The sequence below is a fragment of the Nymphaea colorata genome, chromosome 5 (assembly GCF_008831285.2).
Source record: "Nymphaea colorata isolate Beijing-Zhang1983 chromosome 5, ASM883128v2, whole genome shotgun sequence".
Taxonomy (NCBI): Eukaryota; Viridiplantae; Streptophyta; class Magnoliopsida; order Nymphaeales; family Nymphaeaceae; genus Nymphaea; species Nymphaea colorata.
This window is the reverse complement of record NC_045142.1, coordinates 12,983,487-13,002,342: the sequence shown is the minus strand read 5'-3', so window position 1 is coordinate 13,002,342 and position 18,856 is coordinate 12,983,487. Positions and strand designations below refer to the sequence as shown.

Below are 18,856 nucleotides of genomic sequence, written 5' to 3'. Positions count from 1 at the left end.
CCCAACCTGGGTGTCCTAGGGAAGGCTGAGTACCTCTCCTTGGAATTCACACATCCATGGATGAGTGCCCTACCGCTGCAGCGGATGAATGGATCCATACTGTTCTGGGCCACCACGGGAGTTGTCTCTCGGCTATGGGCCGCCTGCGGTGTGCACATGCCTGTATTTGCACCCACAAGAACTGTCAATTCACTAAAGCTAATAAAAATGAATGTATGTGAATGAAATGTGTGTGAACGAATGTATGTGGTTGATGGGCATGTGAATGCTATGACTGAAATGAAATGTTTAAGCATGCCTTGCATGTGATTGAGATTGTGTTTCTGTGGCGCTTGAGTGGTCTTTTTATGTCGTGGTCTATGTTAGGGGTTTTCTTGGCGAATGATGTGCCTATACCCTGATACGACATGACGATAAATTGTTTTTATGATTGTTCTTAGATTTGAGCCCTACCTAAGAGGGTTTGAAATTTTCCTGGCTTGTTGTCATACTGCGAAGGCTAAGCTTCACTTGTTTCTTTTTCAGGTTTTGGCGGACCCGGGGCAGCAGGTTGATCAAATGGCTTCACTCACACCCTACTGAGGAGGTTTTGGGTCTTTGGTAGTGTCGGCGCGTCATGGTTTGGTCTTTTTGATGTCTTATTTGTGTTAGGCATCAAAGTTGTGGTTTGAGGCATTTTTGTCATACACATAGATGTGACTTTGCATGAATTAAAATTGTTATATAAATGAAAGTTTGCCCCATGGTTTCAAATGACATAGCTCCATCTTTTTTTGAATTGTTGTGTAGTCGCACCTCAATGCTTTATGTTTATAAAAAAAAAATTGTTTGAGGGTCAAAAGGTTGGGGTGTGACAGCTTTGGTATCAGAGCTATGGCAAACCCCACTATGGATGTGAGTTAAGGTCTATCTGTGAAGCCGTGTTGCCCAGGTACGCGTTTACTTGATTGAACTTCTATTGTAGTTTTGATCTTTTAGTAAGGTATATGTACAGAAGGTGATTGTTGTTTTGAGTGATTGATGTTTTAAAACTTTGTACTGACGCACTTTTGTGAGTTGACTTGAAAGATCGGTCAAGGGTTCTTGTTTGTACAGATGGAGTACCCATGTAGGGTTAAGAAGCGAGCTGGGTCGGCTACAGAGACACATAGAGAGCTAAGTTCGACCCATTCTGATGGGCATACCCTATTGGACGATAGCACGTCAGAGCAATAGTACGCCCAAACTTGTGTGGGTGCTCAAACCTTATCAAGGCAAAGGAATGGATTGAAGAGGGTGAACGCATCTTTGAGCTCCTTAAGATGTCAGAATGTGACAAAGTTAACTATAGTTCGTATTTGTTGAAAGGTTATGCCAAACGGTGGACGTGGAGACCCACCTATTTCACTTACCTACACAATTGGTAATTCATAAGTTTTAGTGAGTTTGATGTTATTTTGGGCATGGATTGGCTATGCGCACATTGTGCTACTATAGATTACAGAGAAAAGCAGATACGATTGTGAACGAATGAGGTGAAACCAGTGGATTTTCAAGCACAAAAAGCTAGTCGAACTGATAAGCTAATGGTGTCTGCATTGAAGGTCAAACGTTTGATAGAACATGGAAGTATTGCTTTCTTGGTCAATATGTTGACCAATGAAACTGAACCGGTGAGGTTACAGGATGTTGCCGTTGTGAGTGAGTACCCCGATGTGTTTCCTGAGGCACTGTCAAGTTTGCCTCCAACACGAGAAGTGGAATTCAAGATAGAGTTGTTATCAGAGACAACTCCTATTTCAAAGGCACCAAACCATATGGCACCGGGAAAGTTGGAAGAACTGAAGAAGCAATTGCAGGAGCTCTTAGATAACGACTTCTTTCGACCTAGTGTGTCACCTTGGGGAACACCTGTGTTGTTTGTTAAGAAGAAGGATGGAACAATGCGCTTGTGTATAGGTTACCGCATGTTGAATCAAGTCACTGTCAAGAATAAGTATCCGCTCCCTAGGATTGAAGACTTGTTTGATCAACTCAAGAATGCAAAGGTATTCTCCAAGATCAATCTGAGGACATGTTATTATCAACTTTTGATACGGGAGGAAGATGTTTCTAAGACTGTTTTTCGAACTAAATGTGGGCACTATGAATTCAGGGTCATGCCTTTTGGGTTGACCAATACTCCCGCAGCGTTTATAGACCTCATGAATCGAGTTTTCCAAGACTACTTGGATCAGTTTGTGATTGTTTTTGTGGATGGTATTTTGGTGTACTCAGATAGTAAGACAAAACATAGAGATCACTTAAGGAGTGTGTTGGGTCTTTTGCGCAAGCACAAGCTTTATGCGAAATACTCGAAATGTGAATTTTGGCTAGAAAAGGTAAACTTCCTTGGTCATGTGATATCGAAGGATGAAATTTCCGTTGATCCGGCTAATGGAGTCGGTTGTACAGGACTGGAAGGAGCCATGCAATGTAACTGAGGTTAGAAGTTTTTTATGATTGGCAGGATATCATTGCAGGTTTATACGAGGTTAGGCATTTTTTCAAGTTTTTTAATGTTAAACTGCTTGTTTCTATTTTCTAATTTTTATTTGTTGCTCATCTACTTATTTTGTGATGTTGTCTTATTAGCTTCTTATTTATTTTATTTTTTTCACTAATTTTTCATATTTTTTAAAATTTTACAGTATTTTTCTTTTTCTTTTTTTTCAAGCTCATAGCCTCATTGTCTTATATCCAAAAAAAACCTTGCAGTTTAAAATGTGAAAATGTTATTTGTGACTATGGTTCAAACCCTGCACTTACCCATTTTAGCTTATTTAAGCATTTTAAGTACAGTTGTCTTTCTTCCCAATTGAATGTTCAGAGCACATTGACTTCTTACACGGCTTAATTAAATATTTTAAATATTTCATAAATTAATTAATCCTCTAAAATTTATTTTTTTATAATAAAATGATGAATAATATTACAGAAAGCCCCTCATTATTGTAAATATGGAGTTTTACCTTTTCTTTATAATCTTTTTTGAGACATGAAGCATTTTTTAGATGTACAGTGAGAAAGTTCATTAAAGAAAGAGTGAAAACCATGTATTGTGGATTGACATAGTAGGGAGTTAGGAAAGATAGAAAATGAAACAACACTAACTCTTTAGGACAGTTCTAAAAATGTATATTCACAAATTTCTTCAGAAATAACGTAAAATTAAGGTATTGAGCAAGCTGTAGTATCTACAGCACATACTCAACTACAAGGAGGTATGTTATTGAATACGGAAGTCCAAATAGGTTACACATGCATACATTCTCATGCGCCAAATAATAGGTTATAGAACACAAAGCAACAAAGAAAAAGAAACCAGAAATTCACAATAGATACATCAACCAACAGAAAATTATGGTATAGTCACAAACCTTTGAACAGCCAAGCCAAATTCCAACACCATGATAGCTTCATAAAAAAAACCAAGGTGCTTGGTACGCCAATAGAGCTACAAGTTAAGCCAATACAAAGTAATGAACAAGATAAGAGTTTTACTACAATAATACACACAAAGTAAGCAAAACAATAAAATGACAAATTAGCACTGGGTGAATAAGAACCATATTAACTATGTGTCAAAGCAGCAACTTTTCACAGAAACTCACTACTTCAACAGCTGCAATTAGAACTCCTAATAGCCAGTTTTCAAGCTCTTTCCTTTTCAGGAAGTATATGTAAAAAGCTCTTCTATGTATTACATGCATATTTCATTGTTTCAAGAGAAATAAAGGTCTCTCTTTGATATTTTATGCCCCAATGTAGATATCTTCCTTTAATTAGTCATTACAATCTCGCGATGATAGTCGAGGTCCATTGTGTTCTTGATGACATCGGGTTCAAGGTTACCGTCTCAATGGTTTTTCTAGATGACAACTAGTCAGCTACTACACTTCCAGTTATTTACACCAAATATAATATGATTTCATCACAAGGATCAAGTTTGAAGTGGTACACAAGCATAGATGAATTATTTGGAATACTTTTAAGGCATAGACCATGTAAAACAGGGACACCTTGTGTCATTCAATCCAAAGAGAAGCTAAGAACTGAAGGCCTACTTCATTGGCATCTAGGCTGACAGGCTTGACCATGGTCTGATGGGCCCATCATTACAAGCAGTCGACGAAGTAGGCGCAGTTTATCATGCTTGTATCTTAAGACAATGTGCCAGTGGATTAAGAACATGATGAACATCCAATATCCAAGACAGCTTCTTCAGCATTTCCTCATTATCTGTTTATTATCTGTTCCTCTAGTACTTCAATTGCTTGTTGAAGTTACTTTTAAAGCATTTCACATACAATCCTCAGTGCAAGAACAAAAAGGAATCAGCAGAAATACAATGAGGCTATACGCTGGACGTAGTTGTGAAAGTAACCCTTGTAATTGAGTTCAACAATGTTTGTCCTACGGTAAAGCAATGATATAATCTGATGGGCCATAAGGCAACATACTTTGTTCAATGATTGCATTGAAGGTGTCCATCATATACAATGTTGCCCACTGGAGAGGAGTAAAAAGAGAGTAAAATGCAAAAGAAAAGCAGTATGAATATCTTCATGACACAAAGAGGCATAAAATCCACAAACTGTGATAGCCTTAGATTGACGTTCACAATAATGGTGCAGGATTAAATTGATCTGGTGACCCAGCAACAAAAGCAACCAAAATCAAAATAATCTAAATTATGCCCAAGCATGATCATAGACAGGGTACATAACTACAGCTTGAAGCCTTGAACAAACATCAGTGAATCTCCCCAAGAGAAAAAAAAAAAAGAGATAAACTGAAAAAGAAGAAGCAGATGCAATGAAGCAAGTCCAGTAAAGGAATTTTTCAAAACCATATACCAAGAGAGATACCTGAATCAGCAGATTGCATGCCATAGACAGGAGTTCTTCTCCATGCATGCTCTCTTGTGGATCCAAATCCTTTGACAAACTGAGGCTTTTGCAATACATTTGAGCCATTTTTATAGTACTGTGTAAGAGCTCTGAACATTTACAATGCTAAAATGTAACACGGGTAATGGAAATAAACCAGAAGAAATTAAAAAAAAAACATATTCAAGTTACATTTCACATAAAATGTGCAATGTTTTCTGAATCGTCAATTGTGAACATTCTGTCAAGAATTGAGTATCAAAAGTACAATTCTTTTGATATGTTCTCCTAGATGACAAATTCTCAAGGTAATCTAGTTAAGAAAAGGTATTCTCATCATAATATTTCACATAACTACATAAAAAAAATAAAATCTAATAGTGCATTAAGAGGACGACTAGATAAATGAAGAAAACCACAAGCTAAACACAAGCAAAAGTTACTATTTTTAACTAATAAATACATCTTTTTCTCCTCTTACAAGACACCGATCCATTACAATGGCAAAAAAAGGAAGCTAGTTAGATATACTTTAGTAAGTTGATCTACATATATTCTGTCAACTACAGAATAAGAAAAGCTACGCAGTTCCATCACCATGTGTGCTCAATGTTTCTGCTGAAAAGATATAGTGCAATTGCTGTGCAAATATTTGTGCAATGTTCTACCAGATATTTGTGCCATGAAGCTACAGTTTTGTTTTCAAAAGTTTAGCTTACATCAGAAAAGAGAAAGGAAAACTAAGTTTGAAGCACATGTGGTCGCAAAGCAACACATGAACAAGATTCATACAAACTCTTAAACCCTAGGACAATATTTATGTCAGAAGATAAACTGCAACAAAACAAAGAACATAAAAGAAGAAGAGGGAAAAAAGAGGAAGAGGACACAAGAGAGAACAAGAGAGAGAGAGAATGAGAGAGACAATAAGTCACTATAGTCTCCATTAGGTCTAATCCCTTCTTAAAGTATGAAGAATTACAATTAGATCGAACAAATTTAAGAGATTACTATGAGAGACTTGAACACATAATTGCAGATTTTATCAACTCCTTGACAATAAGCATCTATTATTTCTCAAGACTCTCCCCAACCTAGAGCATAGATATCAATCATCCTCAGCTTGATATAGCATTTGAAAAACCCTTAACTTGAAAGAGGTTTGGTGAAAACATTTGCAACTTGTTCCTTTAATGGAACATGATTTGTAGAGACATATCCAGCTTGCACCGAGTCCTGCATATAGTGACAATAAACTTTGATATGTTCAGTCCTCTTGTAGAAGATTGGATTACTTTCCATATATATAGTTGCTTTGTTATCAAACATCATCACAACCAAGGATGGCACTTTTATTTTGTATAGAGTCACAAACTTACCCCACATCATTTTTGTTGTGGTTTGAGCAATAGCTCTACATTCAAATTCAACACTTGACCTACCTATCATCTATGTCACATAGGTATGGGTACGGGTGCCGGTGCGGGTACCGGGGCGGGTACGAGTACTGACCATTTTCAAAAAACTTGGGTGCGGGGGTACGGCCGTATATATATATAAACAATAAGAAATACTTAGAAAGTATGTATCAAAATAAAAAAATATACATCAACATAAACAAATAAATAACATAGAAAATATATATCAACGGCTCTTACAGCAGTGTGTTTAAGAAACCTATGAAAAACTTTAAACACATAGACAACCAAACAGCCTCCTAGTCAAATATGAACATCAATCGAATTTTCACATCTAAAGAATAGAATAAAAAGTAAGGTGGAAAAAATTAAATCAAAGTAAAATTAAGCAATTTGGATCTATAGATACCCAAGTGTCAAAGTACCTATTTTGGGTACGGGTACGGCGACACGGGTACGTGGACCTTACTGAAGTACCCATGTGACTTAGCTTATCATAATAAATAGCAACCGATATAACAAGTCGTATAGTATCAACCAGTGTCACAGATATCACGATATTTTCAAAAAATATCGTGATATTAACGCCAAATATAAGAAAAAATAAAAAAAAAAGGAAAAATCACGATATTTTGAAAATTTCGAAAAAAAATATTTATCGCATTATCACGATTTTTTTGCGATTTTTTCGTTTTTCTATTTTTTAGCATTGTATCATAGATTCAAATATAAACTTAAACTAAATCATTTTCCTCATTTTTACTATCATTAAAAGTTTTATTCATGTTTTCCTATTAGTTTTCCATTTATTTCATTTATATTAAAAGTTTTATTCATGTTTTCCTATTAGTTTTTCATTTATACCCAATTTTTTTATTTTGTAAAATTTTCTGAGTTTTTCTTGAGATTTCCCAAAAAAATACAACTTTTTCATTAAAAACCCAAGAAAAATCTCGCCAATAAAAACCGAGAACGATATTTGTGACAATATTTCAACAAGAGCAACATGAGAGAAAGTCTAAAAGAAATCAACCTGGGCATATCCATTTGACCACTAGTCCAGTCTTGTACCTCTCAATGGTGTCACCTAAATTATAATTAACAGCACAGACCCACTCGCATCCAACAATACCTGCATCTGGTAAAGAATCAACCAAAGACTTTGTATTTTGAGGAAGCAAATTATTCATCTCCTCTTGCATAGCCCCTGCTTTTGTTGTGGATCAACTAATTCTTGATGATGAGTGGAATTGAGGTTGTAATCAAAGAACAGATGCGTTTCTTTAATGGTTGTCAAGTCTATCTTTTGTAACAAAATGAGAAATAAGACACAAAGTACTCTCTTGTTTGCCTTCCTTGGGGCAACAAGCTTGTCATCATCAAGAACCATCTCAGTTCTATTCTATCAGGATTAATTACCTTTGGAAAAGATGATGGTGTTTTTGTGGACTCAATCAAAGGTTATGGGTATATACCATAGAAGGATCACGAAACCGAATGGAGAGACATGGTGGAGAGACTGAACTAGGATCAATAATGCAACCCATTGATCAACTTGCAATCCAGATGTAAAGGTTGAAAAATAAGGCACATATTCAAAGAGAGAACCATCCACACTAATAAACTCTCAACAGAATACAAGATCATGGCACCGATATCCCTTTTGAGTTTTGGGATATCGCACTCATATCCTAATGGTAGATGCCCAAGACGAAGAGGCCACTTGCAATAGACTTGAGAAAGAAGATGACTCCAAAAAAGAAAGAATAGATCCCACTAGCTGTTCTAATAGTAGGTCCTGCCTTCATAGCTGCCACCAATTCTACTCCCCATAACAAATCCTAAAAAACATCACACAGAGGATCAAAAATTACTCTAAAATTCTGCTCCTTAGCTACGTCACACAGACTCGCCTAAATAGGTCGAGTACCCGTGTCGACTCGCCGACACGGCGATTCCGACACGGGACTCGGCTGGACACCTCTTGGATCAGTTTTGGGTCATATCCGATCCAAAGTCCCAATTCAGACCCGACGTCTTAACTTGACGCTGAAAACCCTCGTCAGTCATCCCTTGACTTCTCTCCACTTCGCTTCACCAGCGTGCTGCAGCAGAGGACTTGGGTGACAATGGCAGGCGACGGCGTCCGGCGATCCACGGCGACGTCCGGTGGTGTCCGGCGGCCGGCGGCGACAGAGAGGTAAGTGGTTTTTATTTTGATTTTTTTCGATAGTAGAACTTAGGTTTGTCGATTTGGAGTTTATTACGGTTTTGGATTTGTCGATTTGGGGGTTTTTTCCGTCGTTCTTCATCCTAATCTCTTCTTCTATGCCCAAGTTTTGAAGAACCTTCTATTCCAGGCTTCCAGCATCCTCTACTGTGCAAGAAGAACAAGAAGAAGAGAACGATTTGTCATTTGAGCATTCATAATGTGTAGAATGATGATAAACAATGTTTTGTGATTCACAATCTTTTGTTTGTGATGGACAAGGTGTCAAGGACAATGTTTTGTGATGGACAAGGACAATGTTTTGTTTGAGACTATATTAGTGAACTATTTTTTATTTTTTTTAATTTTATTATTTTTTAGAATATTTAATTTAGCTGTGTCCGCGTATCCAAAAATTTTGAAAATTGCCGTACCCGTACCCGCATCCACATCCGTGTGACATAGCTCCTTAGCAATGCAACTAACTGATGACAAATTTTGAGGAAAATATAGAGCATGAAACATTAGCTAACTGAAGTGTACGGGATATGGAAATATTTCCTTAGCCCAAGAGATAAACTACCATCAGCTAGTACAACATTGCAATGTTTAGCAATGGGACTTAATTTTGAGAGTAAAACTAACATCAGCTAGACAGCATTGCAATGTTTACCTATGGGTTAAATTTGAAAAGGTATAAGAATTTGCACATAAGTTTATAGAAGCTCATGGATCGATAATCTATCGACTTCTTGGACAAGGTATTTTACCACCTGCAAAACAAGCAAATTCAGTCGTGGATGGAGGTTGTTCCTACCTAGAGGATGATAGAATAGTAATTCCTCATATTCAGCTTTGCATAGAGTTGACTCATTTCTCGGTGTAAAGGATGCCCCTTACTCAAATTTTGCAACTTGTGCCTTAGAAGCATTAAATTTGGGTGGTGGCAAGGAAGGTCAACCATGTTTGTCCCAGCCCTAGTCATCCACTAGAGCTTTCCTCTTCCTCCATGCTTCTACCTCGACCACGTCCTCTACATTAAAAAATGTACCACATGCCTGATCAAATGAAACTACAAGCATAGGTGATTGGAATTCTGACTAAGATTAGGACAAACCAATGGCAAGTTTGTTGAGCCAATTATAAGCTTCACCTAGAGGTGGAACATCTGATCCAGTAAGCATTTGAATTTTTGCAGCTGCATACCCCTATGACAAATCAGTCAAAAATCTTGCAAGCATGGTCAGTTCTTCATGCCCTTTGTACTTGGTATAACTTAGTGGACTAATAAGCATTTAGTCTCTCAAAAGCAGACCATGCTAATCCATAGTACTGAGATAGACTTTGATCCTCTTGCTCTAGTTGATACTCCTGCTCCACTTGAATAATACAGCACACATTCTTCTCTTAAGAATAAGTATCTCCAAGATCGCCCCATGTTTGTTTGGTTGTGGTATAATAAAACATTGTCACAGAAAACGCGTATTAATAAAAAAAAAACACATGAAAAAACAATCCGACGAATTAAATGGCAATGACACGCATTTTTTTTAAATGGCAAAAAATAAAAAATGTGTATATATGTGTTTTTTCACGCTTTTTAAACTGCTGCAAATTTTTTTTTAAAGCGCGAGATGTGGTTTTTAAATAATGGTATGGCATGTAATATTGAAGGAAAGTTGGTTTATTTTAAACTTGATCCACCTTTTAATGGCAAAAAGGCACTTTTAGGTAGAAAAAGAGGGCTTAGGTTAAAATTGAAATTGTCGTTCGGGTGAAACTTGAAAGTGGGTTTTGAACTTTGAACTTGAGAGGGGAGTCGACGGACGGACGGACGAACGCCAAGAGGCGTCGACGGACGGACAAACACTGAGAGGGGTCGACGGAAGTTGCCGAAGGCTGACGGGAGTCGAGCATCAATGGTTTGTCTCTTCATTTTATGAGACGTAAGATAGATTGTTATAAATTTATAATTTGTTTGTTGGTTATGATTTGTTTGAGGTTTTAAAATGTAAATTTATATGCAAGCTGTATAGGCTTTCAGTTGCAGCTGTATAGGTTATGATCTGTTTGAGCCTTTGAGGTTTTAACATTTTAATCTTATATGGTGTTGGGACGTAGTTACCTCTGTTTTATACTTTTATTATATTAGAAACTTAGAAACGTGCAGTAATAGGCTGTAACAGCTAGGAAATATAATTGTGCAGTAACAGGCTCTGTTTTATTCATCTATATCTTTTTTTGCAAGCTGTAACAAGATTTCAACTGCAGATTTATAGATAATTAGATATATATACTTTGTAATTGCAAGTCTCTGAATGAAGTTCTTTGATTCTTTCTTAATTTGTTAACTTGTTGAATGGTTTAGGTGGTGGTGATAAATTTTTAATCATGCCTAAAGGCAAAGACATTCTGGAAATATGCAGAATAAAATAAAGAAGGAAGATTGGTTTGCAATTTCTGTGGAGAACAATATGCAGGAGGAATCAACCGGTTTAAGTATCATTTATCAGGTCTTCAATGTCATGATGTTGCCATATATCAGAATGTGCCAGAAAATATCAAACAAATGACACTTAAAGCTTATCAAGTTATTAGCGAGAGGCCTACAAAAAAGGGAAAAATGCAAAGCTACCCAATAAGTTGAAGTGGAAGTGGAGCATATTTAGGTTCTTCCGGTTCAAACTCATTGACTAAAGGAGGAGGACAACATCAAACAATTTCAAACATGTTCAAAAAACAAGAAAATGATGATATTGATACGCTCTTTTTTAAAGTTATGGCTATGAGCAATCTACCATTCAACTTACTTTGAATGATTTTAAGAATTTTGTTGTTGTTGTTTCACAACATGGCCCAGGATACTTCCCACCAAGTAGTGAAACAGTGAGAAGAAGGCTACTAGTTATGCAAGGAAAGAGGTTGAAGCATATATTGAAAAAATGAAAGCTACATGGACACAATATAGGTGTACTATTATGTCAGGTATTTGGAATGATACAATTAAAAGCAGGTCATACATAAATTTGGTGGTAAGCTGTCCAACAGGTACCACATTTTGGAAAGCAAAACATGTAGAAAAGGTTCCTAAAAATGCAGAACTTATAACTGAATTTCTATCTTCAGCTATTGAAGAAATGGGGCCAAAAAATGTAATACAAATTGTGACAGACAATGGAAGCAATTACAAAAAGGCAAAACTTATCCTTGAAGAAAAGGTATTCAAATATTTTTACCACATCATGCGCTCCTCATTGCATTGATTTAATGCTCAAAGAAATTGATACTTCGGAAAATGTGGCATCTATCATGACAAAAGCTAGACAAATTGTCAAATTCATATACAATAAGCAGCAAGCTTTAGATATAATGAGAACTTACACAAAGGAAAAAGAGTTGAAAAGGCCAGGTGCAACAAGGTTTGCTTCTCATTTCATTTGTTTGCATTCTATTTTAAAACAAGAAGAAAATTTGAGGTTCATGGTTGCCTACAATGATTGGAGACATGTAGAAAAAGTGGAAAAAGATGATCCAAGAAAGATTACATATCTTATTCAAAATGAAGATTTTTGGAATATAGGAAAAGAAATAATCATGTTTGTTGAACCATTGGTGAAAGTATTGAAAATGGTAGATGGAAAAGGAGCCACTATGAGATATTTGTATGAGGCACTTGATAGAGCTAAAGAAGCTATAAAGACTGCAAGTAAGGACAACAAGGAAAAATATATGCCATATTGGAAAATAATTGATAGGAGATGGAATCGTAACTTGCACAATCCAATACATGCTGCAACTGGTTTTTAAATCCTCATTTATTTTGGAATAAAATGGTAAAAATGGATGAAGAAGTTCATGAGGGTTTGGACCTAGTGACAAAAAAACTTGTTCCTTGTGAAGATTATTCTGAAATAGCTAATGAGTTTGTCAACTATCATAATAAAGATCCTACATTGTTTCGCGAGGGATTAACCAGGACTGTTATTCATACTGCACATCCATGTAAGTGTCTCATTTTATTAGTTTTTCTTTTTAAGTTTTCAACATTGATGATTGATTATGCACTTATACTTTTAAATTTTGTTTTTTTTTTCAATTATATTAGGGATTTGGTGGGAGATGTTCGGTTCTTTTGTTCCTGTGCTTCAAGGTACAACAATCAAAATTTTAAGTCAACCATACAGCGCATCAGCCTGTGAAAGAAATTGGAGTGCATTTGATGCTGCTAACATGAAGAAAAGAAACAATCTTGCACTATCAAGATTAACAAATTCGGACTTCGTTAGAATGAATATGCATTTGAAAAACATGGCTCCAGAATTGAAGAAGACCAATGCAAATCCTATCTACATTGAACATGTGAACCCATTTTCTAAAGAATAAAATTTATATACTAAGACGGCGATCTTGTGTGCAGATTCAGAAGAGGCAAATATTGATGAAAGTGAAAGACAAAGAACTTCAAGGCGTAGAAGAAATGAAGAAGATGACTCCACTTCTTGGGATGAAGACTAGGACATGTTTTTTTCATTTTCCAAGTGAAGAATGACTTCATTTATGTTGTAAAGCCATGAAGGCTATAAATTTTTGTTTATGTATTTGCCAGACTGTTAGTTTTCATTTTATAATTTTAATTTGTTGCTTATCTAGTGATTTTTTCAATGTTTTTAAATTTCTCATTTATTTTATTTTTATATAATTGTCAGGAATTTTTATTCATTTTTTTTTTAAATTTGTCAAGATTTTCCCGAGACATACAACTTACCCATATTATGCCTGAGAAATTCCCCGCCATACAATACCCGTATACGATATATGTGACAATGGAATAAACCAATTTGTCAATGAAATGTGGCTGCACACTATGCATAATCCAACAAATCACAATGTCATTATCTTCATCCCACTTTTGCATACTTCCTTGTTTTCTGGACAGGTTCAGATTCCAATACATTATGCTCTCCTATTGCCAGACACTGACATCATGAATGTGGATGACCATATGGCATAAATGGAGTCGTCTAACTTGACCCATGACCCATGACCCATGAAAAGGCTTAGCATTTGGCAACCGCTTTGCTATGTCACATATGTATGGGTACGGCTTCTGGTACGGGTATCGGTCGGGGGTACAGGTACAGAGCATTTTCAAAAAACTTGGGTATGGGGGTAAGGTCATATATATATATATATATATATATATATATAACTAGTTAATGTCTATCTTTCTATATCTTGATTTTTACTTTTTTTAGTTGTTTATCGCTTATGAGAAACTTAGTCTTTATGAACGAAGTTTTATTTAGAAGTTATATTGAAGTTATTTTAGAAATTAAAATACGGAATCCCTAGATTAATACAGTTTTAATGTAGTAGGTTCGTAAATTGTGCAGTCTATCTCTCTCTCTCCCTTTTAGTATGCCTCTTTTTAGTTAATCTTCATTATTATGACATTAGATATGCAGTTAACGTTCATTATTGTACGTCATTAATAAAGTTTTTACGTAGTAGGTCCATAAATTGGGCTATCTATCTCTCTCTCTCTTCCCCCTTTATTATGCCACTTTTTAGTTAATCTTCACCATTATATCATTAAGTGTACAGTTAAGATTCATTATTACAGCATCGTCATTATTACAATATGAAATATAGAGTTAACTTTCAATACTACTGCATTAAAAGTATTAAAAACGCTAAATTTTGGTCAAAAAAATGCTCTGTCAACTTTGTGAGTCTTTAAAATGGATGGGTATGGTCCTGAGTACGTTGACCATACCTAGCACCATACCAGTACCCGTACTGGTACCAGACCCAGTCGGTACGGGCACTGCCAGCAGTACCCATGTGGCACAGTCACTTTGTAATCTCTAAGAGCTTCTACCTTTTGTTTACTGCTTTGAGCCTTCGAATCAGCCATTGTGCCCAACGCTGCTCGCAGATCTAAACAACCACAAAATATAATAGACTTCCTGCAGTCAGTGACTCCACAATTACGATTAACAACTCATATAACAGGCTTCTTCCACTACCCACAGCCAAAAATGATTTTCCATGAGTTTTGAGACTCTGCAATCAGCTTCACCAGCACAACACAGATATGACAGACAACTAAAATTTCTGCATAGATGCCAGTCAGATCTGTGCAGATCTGCACACAGATCAGATTTTTCTCCTTCATGCCAATCAATCTCCGTAAATCTGACCCACACAGATCTGATGGTGTCCACAACAGCATTCACAGAATGTGTTAGATTAGCAGCCTACCTCACAGGATCTGGCAGATCAACTGTCTTCAAAGATGACCCAGAAATATTTTAGCCACATAATCAACAGATTCCCAAAAAATTTCCAACGGCAAGGTGTAGCTCAAGCTCTAATACCATATATAATCAGTCTTGCAGAGAGGATAAAAAATGATAAACTGCAACAAAAGAAAGAAGAGTGGAAAAAAATAGAAGAAGAAGAGAGAAGGAAGAAAGGGGGAGAGAGAGAGGGAGAGAAAAAAAAAAATAAGTCACTGCACTATTGGGTCTAATCCCTACTTTAAGGAAGGATTTGAGGTACCCAGCCCAAAACAGGCTGGACACAGATTGTATTTGTGGTCCTTGGTCCAGGCTAGGCAGTGCCCATCTGGCCCAAATTCCGGGGGGTGGCCCGGTTCACTCGCCCATTACCCGTCGCCCAGAGTTCCCACCTCTCAATCTCTTTCGGTTTTCCTCCCTCTCTTTCTCCTGGCCATTGGCCAATGCCTGTCACAGTAATGCTGCATTCCACCAGCCATTGCCCATAACGCTGCCAGTGCCTCAAGAGTGTGTGTGTGTGTGTGTCTATATATATATATATACCTCCCTCACCCACCCCCAACCCTTGGCAACGCCAAGGTTTTCTAAAAAATGAAACCCCTGGCATCATGAAACATAATCTTCTGGATGATGCCAAGGGTTCCATTTTCCAAAAACATCAAAATCCTCTAAAATGGAAACCCCACTCACTCCCCCTTTACCTGCTGCCCCAAGTCCCTGCCTCTCAATTTCTTTTGGTTTTTCCTCCCTCTCTCTCTCTCCATGACCATTGGCCACTGCCTGTCATGTTCACATTGTATTCCACCAGCCATTGCCTGTCACGTCGTGAGTGTCTTGCACACACCCCTTGGTGGTGCCAAGGGTTTCTAAAACGTGAAACCGTCAGTATCGTGAAACCCCTGGATGATGCTGGGGGTTCCACTTTTCAAAAACCTAGGCATCTTCTAAAATGGAAACCGCTAGACGATGCTAGAGGTTTATGCATTTAGCCTTTCAAAAACCTAAGGTGTTGCCATGAAGGTTCAAAAATGACGCCAGGGGTTTTTGTTCCCAGCATCCCCAGGGACGTTCAACTCCAGCCAGTGAAATTACTGAAACTGCAACAGCTTGGGCTGAGCTGAGATGAGCCAGATCTTGGGCTGCGCTGGCCCAGTAACTGCAACAGGTCGGACCCAAGCTACTAGCAAAGGTTAGCCAGGCCTGCTTTTTGTGGCATTGTCGGGCTCAGGCCAGCCCAGCCCGATGCCCAACCCTATTTGTAAAGAATTAAGACCCAACATATTTAAGAAATTACTGAGACTTAAACACAACTTCTATCTCCTCAATAAGTGTGTATTATTTCTCAACAATTTACATAGAGAGAAGGTTGCCCACTCAATAATAAGTTCTTGACAAAATACACATATCATGTCTAATACTTCTTGAACACCTCGTGAAGGGGAAAGAAAGCCTAAGATAGGTCTCATAATGATTATTTTTATAAGAGAAAATAAAACAAACAAACAGTGGATAGAATCTTACAAATCAAACATTATCACAAAAAGGATTGCTTTACAGAAAGGGCACATAGATCCATGTAAAGTACCAAGAGTGCTTGTAAAACAAAGGCTTACCACTTTCAGAAAGACTAAATGCAGTACCGAGAAGTTCCCTGATCTTGAAAACAGTGATGAACTGGCCAAAGGCTTTCATGCTGAAAAAAGAGGATACTTCTTGATGCTCTAACAACTTCTCTAAAAGTTTTATCTTCTCCTCAAGTGAAAAAGAATGTAGAATGCTTTCCACATCAGATGCAAAGCAAGAAAGATGACCGAACCTAGAATTTTTATGGCAATTTGTCAAAAGCCACGTGTATAATTTAGAAGAAAATTCAGATTGTCACATGAAAAAAACTCAATGAGTGACCACAACAATGCCTTAACACATAATTCAACAAATCTCCTACAAAGAAGGGAAGCATCACAAGGATTGCAAGTACAAATAGGAAGAATCATGGATCACACCCATAATCACAAGTATCACAATACTTTGAAGATAGATAAAACGAAAATAACAGTAATATACTGTGATATTAATGTAATATTATCATTGTTTTTTCTTTTTGAAAAGAAAAATCCTCCAATTACATATAGGCCTGGGCATCGGGCTGGGTCCGGGCCCGATTGGCCGGCCCGGGTCAGCCCAGCCCGGCCTGATTCGGCCCGTTTAAGATTAAAAAATAATTCTTTTAAATTTTTTTTGTTTTAATAATATATATTTATTATTAACAAATATATTTTATATTTAAAAAAATATTTTATAATTAAAAACTTATTTTTTATTTTTAGCCAAGCCGGGCCGAGACCCGGGCTATCGGGCCGGGCCCGGGCCGCGCTGACCAGCCCGACGGGCCCGATTGGGCCGGACCTTACCGGGCCAGCCCAGCCCAGCCCGATACCCACCCTTAATTACATATTTCATGTATATGATTTTTATTTTTTGTTTTTCTTCTGAATTTAAGGAACTTTTACTAATGTTCGATATTTTTGTAAGAAGACAAGTCGAGAGCTTATAATTCTATGATCTCTCTTATCATCCTCTACTATTTTATGTTTAGAGTCTTTGAAGTTCAGTTTCTTATCAAGATAAACAAATTTTCAAACTTCTTTCCAGGATAAACCTTCCCAAGAAATTTGCAATGACATCGTGACGTTGATCAAATCTACTAGAGGCAGAAGGCCTTAACGGGAAACCTATTCCCAATGATGTTAAAAAGTTTCCAAACAATGCACGTCCTGTCAACTGTTTATTGACCAGTTTCATTACCCTATGTTATCAGGTGAACATCATCAAGGCTCAAAGTTACCAGAAATGAGCATAACACATGACAATAATTTCACACAAGGCCACATTTATTAGCAGAACACTCGACAAAAAGACAAGCACAAATTAATAATGATAATATATAGGTTCCATAAGGCCACACATGAGGTACCAGCTAAAATAAAGAAGGTAAAGAAAATAAATAAATAAATAAATAAACAGAAAGAAAGAATAGCACGATACTTAAAATTTGATTTGCCCTTGTGATATATTATGTGAACAGTGAATTGTGTGTTTTACTTTATTCAGTGATATCTCATGTCTTCACTGATTTACTTTTGAAGATTGACTCAGACCAACTAATCTTAACTAATCTTTTCGGCGGCTTAACAAAATTTAACTACTTAGATGGGAGTGGATCCGAAAAGGATCGGCCCAAAATTTATAAGACAAAGCTTCCATAATATCATGAGTAGTTACACTTTCCACAATATAAGCTATTACAGAATACAACTATTCCAGCAACAATTACTGCCAGTTTGGCTTCACATATAGGAACAGAAAACCTCCCAAAATATAATTCACCAGGCTGAGGCATCACAGATATAAAGAGTGGGTATCACATTGCATTATCTCATAAAAAAAGTCAAATATCACCACTATCTGACCATCCAAAATGGGCCATAAAAGAGTGATAGCCATTGAAATATACCCGTGGAAATACTCCAATACATTATTCATTAGTGTTTCATCATTAATATTCTGATATAGCCGCCGCCTCCGGTGTATTTCTAGGCTTGCCAAGTGAGGGCATCTTATATCACTTCCATTCACAGACTGTAATCTTTGAACGAAAGATAGAGCATTTGACAGGCGTGAATCGATCTGCAAGGGAATTGCCAAAAATCAAGATTGCTGGAATACATGTGAATATATGGTATAAGATGATCAAAAAATTGAACCAGTGAGACTGATGGTTTCACAAACTCATGAAAAGACACAAGCTTAGACAGCAGTCACTGTGCGCCTGTAGGAATAAGAAAAAGGAGGAAAAAGAATACTACATGCAACAGAATTCTTTCTGTTTGCAATGGAACATTTTTTTGCATTAACAAAAGTGACATATTAAATTGTTGACTTCTTGAATATTTGGCCAAGTAGTTGATGGTTCAGTTACCACAAAGGTCGTCACCTGGCCTACCTCTTAACCCTGCA

At 36.9% G+C, this 18,856-nt stretch overlaps 1 protein-coding gene across 1 annotated transcript in view; it reads right to left on the bottom strand.

The window, feature by feature from the left end:
• LOC116254260 (N-terminal acetyltransferase B complex auxiliary subunit NAA25) overlaps positions 1–18,856 on the bottom strand; it is a 63,426-nt gene that overhangs the window by 13,361 nt on the left and 31,209 nt on the right. Inside the window, exons 9-12 of the mRNA XM_031629519.2 lie at positions 18,354–18,526; positions 16,453–16,655; positions 4,890–5,020; positions 3,399–3,475 (exon numbers count right to left, since the gene is read on the bottom strand). Coding sequence (XP_031485379.1) covers positions 3,399–3,475; positions 4,890–5,020; positions 16,453–16,655; positions 18,354–18,526 — 584 coding nt within the window. The remainder of the gene's footprint in view (positions 1–3,398; positions 3,476–4,889; positions 5,021–16,452; positions 16,656–18,353; positions 18,527–18,856) is intronic.